The 9,366-nt window shown below is 37.6% G+C and overlaps 2 protein-coding genes across 2 annotated transcripts; one reads left to right on the top strand and one right to left on the bottom strand.

Moving 5' to 3' along the window:
• Nucleotides 1–1,364: 1,364 nt before the first annotated feature.
• On the top strand, nt 1,365–5,425 carry LOC111210412. The gene is made up of 14 exons (XM_022710787.2): nt 1,365–1,717; nt 2,230–2,320; nt 2,435–2,519; nt 2,739–2,823; nt 2,909–2,978; nt 3,308–3,377; nt 3,517–3,562; nt 3,651–3,900; nt 3,989–4,194; nt 4,273–4,347; nt 4,436–4,505; nt 4,601–4,681; nt 4,802–4,881; nt 5,091–5,425. The coding sequence occupies exons 1-14, from the start codon at nt 1,602–1,604 to the stop codon at nt 5,167–5,169; spliced, it is 1,404 nt and encodes a 467-aa protein (XP_022566508.1). The 5' UTR covers nt 1,365–1,601; the 3' UTR covers nt 5,170–5,425.
• Nucleotides 5,426–5,436: 11 nt separating this feature from the next.
• Nucleotides 5,437–9,287, bottom strand: LOC106387668 (lipase 1-like). The gene is made up of 8 exons (XM_013827569.3): nt 9,123–9,287; nt 8,481–8,654; nt 8,012–8,408; nt 7,257–7,594; nt 7,121–7,177; nt 6,999–7,051; nt 6,575–6,650; nt 5,437–6,496 (listed from the first exon to the last, which is right to left on the bottom strand). Exons 1-8 carry the CDS (start codon nt 9,161–9,163, stop codon nt 5,557–5,559), a joined length of 2,076 nt encoding a protein of 691 aa, XP_013683023.1. The 5' UTR covers nt 9,164–9,287; the 3' UTR covers nt 5,437–5,556.
• Between the last annotated feature and the right edge of the window lie 79 nt (nt 9,288–9,366).

The following is a 9,366-nucleotide window of genomic DNA, read 5'->3' as shown; positions in this document are numbered from 1 at the left end:
AAGTAGAAGCTGTGTCAGTATTATTGCAACATTTTAATATTATTTTAACACCGTCAACGATCTATTGTTGTTACTTGTTAATTTCCAATTATGCAGGTTGTTATATTAATTTATTCTTAGTTTTTATACCATTGGTCGTGTTAAAAAAAGTGAAAAAGACCATCATGCGTTTAAATGTTTTAAGACGTTTTCTTCTACATCTGTTCGTTACTTGTGAGGTTCAATGAAACTCATTCATCTACCCCACAGGCCGCAGACGTCGAAAATCTATGGCTACAAATCTAATTTGCCAGATATTTAAATGCAGTTGTTTTGTTTCATAAGTCACAATCGTAGATTCATAGAAATATCGTCTGTAGATATGTCGCGACTTGCTAAAGTGTTAAAGTATATATAACACTTGTTTAAAATAAAATTGAATTTTATGTTATGCTTATCTGCCTGTAAATATTTGGATAAGTCACGATTTGCCAAAGAATAAAATGAAATAAACAAGGAGGAGCATGGGAGATCGTGTTAATGCGGGCCATATCATTCATACTCTAGTAAATTGATGGGAATTTTAAATGTTTAGATGATGTTGTGTTTACCTGCCCTACTACTATGAGATTGGATCCAAATTCGAAATGTTGAAACATAATAAAGAAGATAAACGAGTGGTGTGACCTTAAATTTTCTTGCTTATGTGACAAATTATTTTCTGAATTCTCTTAGCGAGATTTAATTTAAGTTTCAAAAATAACCTAATAACATTGAAAATTAGCTCAACTTTGAATAGAAAAATGAAAACTATGCCAACCCCAGATTAAAATTTAGTCTTGAATAAACATGTATAATTTTCCCTAAAAATGAATAAACACTCAAGTATTGAAATTCCTTTATTAAAAAGGTATTAAAATTGACCGTTTTTAAGTACAAATTTCAGTTTTTTTTTTCTTCCAAAAAATGTTACACTTTATAAAAGAAAAGGTTAAAATCCCTTGCATGTGGGTCATAGATTCCATTACTTATTTTCCTTTTCTCTTAAACATCAGAACCCACTAATACAAAATTCAATTCCTTTTGAATTTTTTTACACTATAAAAGAAAGGTTAAAAATCTTTACATGTGGTTTTATAGAATTCCATTATACTTATTTTTCTTTTATTTTTAACACCAGAATCCATTAAATAGGTTTGAAGCGGTTACCTAACTTGGCATTAAGCTCTTGTTTCCCCTTTTAATCCGAGCGGTCCATTATTAATCAATCTTCAGATAAATGTAATAAGATAACGAAAATGACATTAAGCGCGTTTGCGTTTGAATAATGGCGTGCAAGCAAAGCGAAAAAAAAAAACTTATATCTAAAAGGAATCTGAAGGGAAAATAAAATAAAATAAAAGAAAAAGAAAAACGACGAGGAACAGAGAGAGACGAAAAGGAAGGAGAAGAATCAGAGAAAGAGAAAGGGGTCCATTAAAAGCCATTGCAGCATTTCTCGACAGGCGTTTACTCGACATTAGAGAGAGAGAGAGAGAGAGAGAGAACAACAAAACAAAAGAGAAAGCTTCGAGATGGATTCAAAGCCAGAGATTCTTCGTTAGAGAGATTAAAAAGGGATTATGAGTTGTAGGAGAGTGCTGAAGTCGATACAGGCCTTGGCGGCTCATACTTTACTCTTCTGTTTCACCCTCTTCTTGGCTCTTAAGCTCGATCACACCCTCTCCTCCTCATGGTGGTCAGCCTCTCTCTCTCTCTGTAATCGCTCTCTGTTGTCTTAAATTGGGTGCATGAATCATCTTTGGGTTGGTTCTGTTTTCATTTTTTGAGGTCACACACGATTGAAAGTTTGGACCTTTTGAAGCGAGAGATTGTCTCTCTGATTGTTATCTCTACGGAAAGTATCAGTTTTTTTGCTTGTCTAGTTTCTTTGATAGGATCGAAAGTCAATTGCTTTCCTCTAAAACCAGTTTCAGATTCCTTTGTCTCTCTATTGTCTCGCTGTTAATAGTAGTAACTTAGAAAACAAAGGAGAAGCACTCACTCACGTTAGCTGTTGCAGCTTTTGGAAACTCATTTATGTATATATGTATTTTCTATTTAATACGCATCCTCTAAAGGTACTGCCTTTACCAATTGATTATGTGTAGAGTTTCAGATTTTCACTATGGCTTTGCCAGTTACATCTCACTTTCCTTAATTGGTACAAACTTGATCAAATTGTTTTTTTGTTTATATGGTTTTATGTAGGATGGTATTTTTGCCTCTGTGGGCTTTTCATGCAGTTGTTGCAAGAGGAAGGTTCTCCCTTCCTGCTCCTGTTGCTCCCCGTAACCGTCATGTATGTCCTCTTTTTTTAGCAAACTATTACTCAAAGTCCTTCCTATGATATTTCCAGTAAATTCTAATGATAATACTACGAATATGTCTATGATCCCTTTTTTGTTTTGTACAGTGGGCTCCATGTCATGCTGTTGTTGCCACACCGTTGCTTGTAGCATTCGAGTTGCTGCTCTGTATATACCTCGAGAGTTCTTATGGTAAATAAAAGCTTTACCTTCACATGTCAGTGTCACACTCACACCCGGGGTTTGTTTGTTTGCTAGTGTAGTATTTAAATCCTCTGGTGATCTACTTTATTTGGCATGTGAACTGATTGATAATAAAATGTGATGGCTCTGATTCTCAAAGTTTCATCTTGGGGAACATCACAAAAGAGTTATTCATCGGATTGTGACGTCTTGTATCCTACATGACAGGTAGCTGGCCACCAGCTGTGAGCTTGAAAGTTGCATCTCTACCGTTATTGGCATTTGAAGTAACCATACTCATAGACAATCTGAGGTATCGAAACCTTAAATGTTTAAATTACTACCAAACTGAATCATATAAATTTGAAGTTCTGAATTACTGCAAGCTTTGTCTTCAGAATGTGTCGAGCATTGATGCCAGGAGATGACGACAGCACAAGTGATGAAGCAATATGGGAGGCACTTCCTGTAAGTCCACCTGTGTTTCTTGAATTATTTTAAAGCTCTTGATGTTCAGCTGCTTTAGTCTTTGCAATTTGTTTAAGTATTGTGGTAACATCTATCTGTTACACATGAATGAGAAATGGTCTCTAGTTTTCCAATAACACAACTTAGTCTCGAGATTATCGTTTATGAAATGAGACAGGAGAGAACCTTTTGATCAATATCTGTTATCGTCCAGTTTCCACAAAACGGGCTTAGGGTTTTTTTTTCTTTTAATTTTTCGTTGATGGGTAGGAGAAACTAATTAGCACTCAAAGTGAACATTTTATATGCTTTTTTCCTGTTGTCTGCAGCATTTGTGGGTTGCTATTTCCATGGTGTTCACGTTGGCTGCTACCTTCTTCACACTCCTAAAGCTATCTGGTAATATTGCGTCTCTCGAATGCCTGCCTAAATAGTTAGTCTTACTTGATCTCTGTCTACTGAAACCCTATCTTCCACATAACTTGTTATTGTGTTCCTTCCTTCTTATCAGTTCCTCCTTGTTTTATTTCGAATACAGGTGATATAGCTGCTCTCAGCTGGTGGGATTTATTTATAAATATTGGGTATGCTTTGTATTTCTTTGTATAAGTAGTTTTGTGGGTGGTGGAAATAATCAGGAAGGTGATATATGTGAAAATGATTTGCCTGCAGAATCGCCGAGTGCTTTGCTTTTCTTGTTTGTACAAAATGGTCCAACCCAGTGATCCATAGAAGCTCGCGCGCCAGAGAAACGGCTTCGTCTTCAACCTCTATAAGATATCTCGACTGGAACAGTGGCCTGGTAGTTCCCCCAGAAGATGATAGACACCAAGATAGGTTCTGTAGCCTACAAGATATCGGTGGTCACATGTTGAAGATTCCTGTCATTGTATTTCAAGTTGTCCTTTGCATGCATCTAGAGGTATACACCATCACATGTTTCTGTTGTCTTTCCATATAATTGTCTTTGGACATTACTAAAAACAAAAGCTGATGGTTTGGATTTTCAGGGGACTCCTGAGAGAGCTAAGGATATATCTATCTCAGTCTTGTTTTCTCCACTGTTCTTACTGCAAGGCCTTGGTATTCTCTTTGCTGCGTCTAAGCTAATAGAGAAGATCGTCGTCTTACTGCGTGGGGAAGCTGGACCAGGATTCTATTTTAGATTTTCATCTAGAGCGCATGATTGCTTGGGCTTCTTGCACCATGGTTCCAGGTGACAAACTGTTTTTTTCTCAGAAGGGTGGTTTAATCTATAAAATATTTATATATTAACAAAGTTATACTTGCTCAGGCTATTAGGTTGGTGGTCTATTGATGAAGGGAACAGGGAGGAACAAGCTCGTCTTTACATTGATGGAGAATCTGGGTTAGTTAGTATAATCCAACTTTCTATATGGTCTAACCAAAATTGCTGGTAAGCCTACTGAAGATTCATGATAATATGTTTTGAGCAGTTACAACACCTTCAGTGGTCATCCGCCTGAGATAGTCAAGAAAATGCCAAAGGAAGATCTTGCTGAAGAGGTAACTTTAGTTTCCTTTTGCTGTCGATTCTTTTCTTTTCTAGTTGCACTACTGCTTAGTTTTGGTTACATTGGATCTAATTTGATGCCCTCTAGGTGTGGAGACTTCAAGCCGCGCTTGGTGAACAAACCGAAATCACAAAATTCAGCCAGCAAGAATATGAAAGACTGCAAAATGTAAAATTTTCCTTCCTCCATGCTCCTGTGTATCCATTTTAGTATCTTTTTTGGTGTTTCCTATATTGATTTCTCTTTCCTCTTTGGCTTAACTCTGTTCCAAATCTGTCTTTACTCCAGGAGAAAGTGCTGTGTAGGGTTTGCTTTGAAAGAGAAATCAGTTTGGTACTGCTTCCATGTAGGCACCGTGTTCTCTGCAGGTAAGATACTTCAACAAGTTTGCATTTATCACTGGATTCGATTCGTCTGGCAAGTACTAAATAAAGAAAGTAGGAGTATATGAGGTCATATCCATACAATTAGATCTCATAAAGTCCATACTTAATGTGGAGTGTAGAAGTTTGAAAAGCCTATCTGGCCATAACCGGTTCATAATATATTGTCTCTGTGCCATTTGTTTTCGTTGCAGACTCTGTTCAGACAAGTGTAAAAAGTGTCCAGCATGTCGTATAACCATCGAAGAACGGCTACCTGTATACGACGTTTGACCGTGTCTAATGTTCGAGAGAGTAGGATTTGAGGTTGATTGCTCCAAACACTCATCCTTTTTTTTTTACCATCTTTGTTCCCAAACCTTTGATGTGTGTTTTGCTGAATCTTTTTATTGGTCTGAATCAGCATCAAGTATAAAAATATAGGTCTATACATGTGTCGTTTTTGTAGAATACCTCATACATACTCTCTTACATTACTTCAGTTGTAACATACAACGTTTGTATAATATCAGTCTCTCCCCTTTTTGTATTGTGTAACACTTCAGTCCACGACTTGAATTACTTCGTTATGGAAAGTGACACTTGACATATAGAGTCTACACACTGTTCTAAGCAAATCTCATGAACAAAAAACATTACAAACAAGACACTATAAAACCACTATTTTTTCGTTTTGGCAGTTTCCATTTTCTTCTTCAGCTTCATCCCCTTCTTACGAACCGGCTGAGTCTTTGCCGGCTCCACGAGCAGCAACCGCGACATCACATAAGCCAAAAGCTCTTCACGGTGAGAGAAGGTAAAATCCAAATGAGCATACTCAAACTCACTGTAAGAAACATCAGCAACGCCTGATTCTATCATCACCCTGTAATGTTTCCTAACCATCGAAGGCCTAATCACTCTATCTTTCTTCCCGGCCACCAAGTCCACAGGGACATCTATCAACCCGTAAAACTCTCCAAGATCAAGCGGCTCAGGAGAGCCATAAACCTCCATGTTAGCTCCCACGCTACCGTAATCAAACATTCTGAACTTCCTGGTACGTTTTATCTGAGTAAGATGGAGAGCCACACGGAAAGACACAGCAGGCATATCGTCCATGTTGTAGTGAGGCAAACCAATGACTCCAACCCAGTTAGAGCTATCTCCACCGACTACGTAACCCATCAGCGTCTGGACCAGTCCACCAACGGCTGGATAGTTGTGGAAGTCTCTAGCTAGCTTGTTGAAAAGCATCCTGAAGAATCTTGTGGGGATGTAGAAAGCTGGAAAGATTCTGGACAGGACCGGACCTAAGAGGAGGAACGAGTGCTCTATCAACGTGAAGAACAGGTTTGAGTCTTCGTGGAACCCGGCGGGTGAAAGAAGGATCAGTCTAGAGAGTCTGTGCGGTTTCTCTTCGATTCTACGGGTGATTACATACATCAGAACAGCAGCACAGCCTAGACTGTGGGAGAGAAGGCAGAGCTTGTAAGGCTGCTCTACCTCTTCTACGTTAGGTTGGTAGAGTCTCAGTTCTGAAGTTTTGATCTCGTGGATCTTCGCTATGATTGCTGGGATGTCTTCTCTTGCATGCTCGTTGATGGAGTAGCTCCAGAAACTGCATTTTGTTCAAGATCTCCATCAATAAAGAACTGTACAAGAAACCAAAGAAGTTACATCTTTCTGTATAACTCACTCTTTTGAGGAAATGTTTTTGTTCACATGATCTCTTGAAACTAAACCGCGGAAGTTCCCTAGGTAAACATCATAGCCTGACAAGCAAAAACAGTGTGAAAATATGGTTCTAGAGAAATTGTTTAAAATACCATAAGTTGGATATCACTTTTCAAAATGTACTCGGTCAAAAATAACATAACATTTGGATTTTATGGTTTAGTATTATTGTTTAGGTTTATAAACTTCTATAAATAACTTTTAGATATATATATATATATATATATAAATAATTTATGAGAGTTAATTTAGTCTTTTCCATCACAAACGTAAAATATTTATAAAATAGTTATCAATTGAAGGTAAATTTTAAAAGTGATATTAAATCTGTGGCAAAATTAGAATTCATATGAATCTCTCTACTACACATATATCACAAAGGGTACCTTGATCATACGCAGCAAAAGCTGGAGATCCAACAACTCCATTTGATACCCATCTGGAAGATAGAAGGACCATGTGAGATAAGAGAGGCAACAAAAAGTTTATCAGAGACTGTGAAACTAACCCCATTGAAGAATCCAAAGCACCATGCTGCAAGTAAACGGCCTTCCTTGCATCTCGTCTGGAAAAAGCCATAAGAGGAAGTTACTGATTACATCATAAAGGAACTTACTATAGATTCTATATATATATATATACACCTTGGTATCCTTTCTAAGAGAAGACCATATCCATCAGATGTAACAACACGAATAGCTTCATATGGATACCCAAGCTCTGTTATGACATCTTGACAAGTCCTAGTATCTGTATTGTATAAGCTCGTTATGGTTCTTTCTGTAAGGGATGAATCAGTGTCTCCTAGAGTGTAAGTCTGCACCAGTTCATCATCCGAAAAATCATCATCGTAGTCTCCTTTAGAAGAGAACCATGATGAGATTATCCCAACGGCTTCTGATGGAGAAAGTAGAAGATGTGCTGCCTTGTGAAAGAAGTCAAATACTGCTTCTATAAAAATCTCAGTACCAAGCTGAAGATCCTGCAAAAACAGAACATATGATTAGGCATGCGGGTTTGGACATGTAGTTCCACATAAGTATATAACTCTTACCGAATTAACCCGAAATAAATTTTGTTCGGTTAGTTCGGTATTTGAGAATCCTACCGAATTTGTTAAATTTTGGATAAATTCGGTTATTTTGGTTTAGTTTGTTCTGAAATTTGGTTTGTTCAGTTCGGTTTTTTGGTATAGTAATTATATTTTTTTTCCCTAAGAAAACTGAAGTAACCGATTGCTCCCAACCAAAAACCGAACTCTTAGAAAAGAACTATCGAACCGAACCGAACTAACGTAAATTTTGGTCGGGTTCAAATCCCATCCCTACATATGAGAGTGTGTAAGAAAGATTCAAGAACACGAGGGGAGTGATACGCAGTATGTTTCAGCAACACAAACCTCAATGACTCCACGTCTTCTGTCAGTAGTTCGGATAGGGACATGGTGCTCTTTCCCTGGGATAGGTCTAGAAGAACGTCTGTACCTTCTTCTTGGGCTCATAGGAGAATCTTGTCTGCAAAAAAGGCGTAAAAGATAAAACGGTACCCATAGAAGTATCCTGACGGGTACCAAAACCAACCAGACTATGAACGTTATCCAATCTGTCCAATGCCTTTCGTAGTATTCAGGAAGACTAGCCCAAGAGCGCAGGGAGGTTTGAGATAAAGGTGATGGAGGCGTTGAGATACCATCACTATCTTCTTCTTCATCGTCTTCTAGAGAGGAATACTCCAAGCTGGAAGTATCAGAATCTAGAGAGAGCTCGTGAATAAAGCGGTTGAAAGAAGAGACTCCACTGCAAGTAAGGAAGTATTATATTAATGTTATCAAGGCATAACAAGAAAGGTTAAAAGAGATTTATGTATACTTAAGCATCCAGCGTGGTAAACGAGGTCCACGTGGAGTAGGTCTTAGTTCCCATCCGTGAAGACCTTCAAGAACACTGGCCTTTCCAGGAATAAGAGTGAGGAGAAGGGCAGAAACTCCGTTTATGAATCTTGCAAAGTTGTTCAAAGACTCATAAGTCAAAGTTTTCACTGACCTGCACCAAAACCCAAAACATTAGCCAAAACCATAGTTTGATAGACATAAGCTTTAAAGACAACATAAGCTTCCTCCTACAATGAACACCAAAAGCAAAGAGACAAGCTCTAAGATAAACTAATATAAAGAAAACTTACCACCAATACAAAAACAATAACTGTAACTATTATAAAACCGAGTAATAATTATACTGTAAAGATGTTATTAAACTGTGATCATTATAAAACCGAGTAATAATTATACTGTAAAGATGTTATTGATCATCAGTAACTATTAATTAGCCACTAAATCTCTCAAAAATAATGTAAAAATTAGAAGCTGGAGGATATAGTCTTTAGCTCAAAAAAAAAGTCTTTAGCTCAACTACAAAAACCACTCCCTCAATTTATTTGAAATCAGAGATCACAAAAAAATCACTAAACATGCAGTGATGAATCCAAGAATCGAGCAGAGAGGAGGAACTCACTCTTTTGTGACAGCGAGAGCATCGTCAACGAACCTCTGCATGGTTTTGTCACCCTGAAGAACACAAAAACGAGTGTTTTTTCTTGCTGGTATAAACAGACTCGAGCCGCACGCAATGGGAAGATTAAAAAATGTGAGATCGGATAAATAAATGAAGGGCACGTCGGCGATTCTTACCGTCCACAAGAAGGTTGGTAGTAAAACGTTATTTAGAGAGACGTGACAGATAGTGACACGTGGATGTA

This window comes from Brassica napus, chromosome C8 (genome assembly GCF_020379485.1).
Source record: "Brassica napus cultivar Da-Ae chromosome C8, Da-Ae, whole genome shotgun sequence".
Lineage (NCBI taxonomy): Eukaryota > Viridiplantae > Streptophyta > Magnoliopsida > Brassicales > Brassicaceae > Brassica > Brassica napus.
This window is presented reverse-complemented; position numbering and strand designations above follow the sequence as displayed.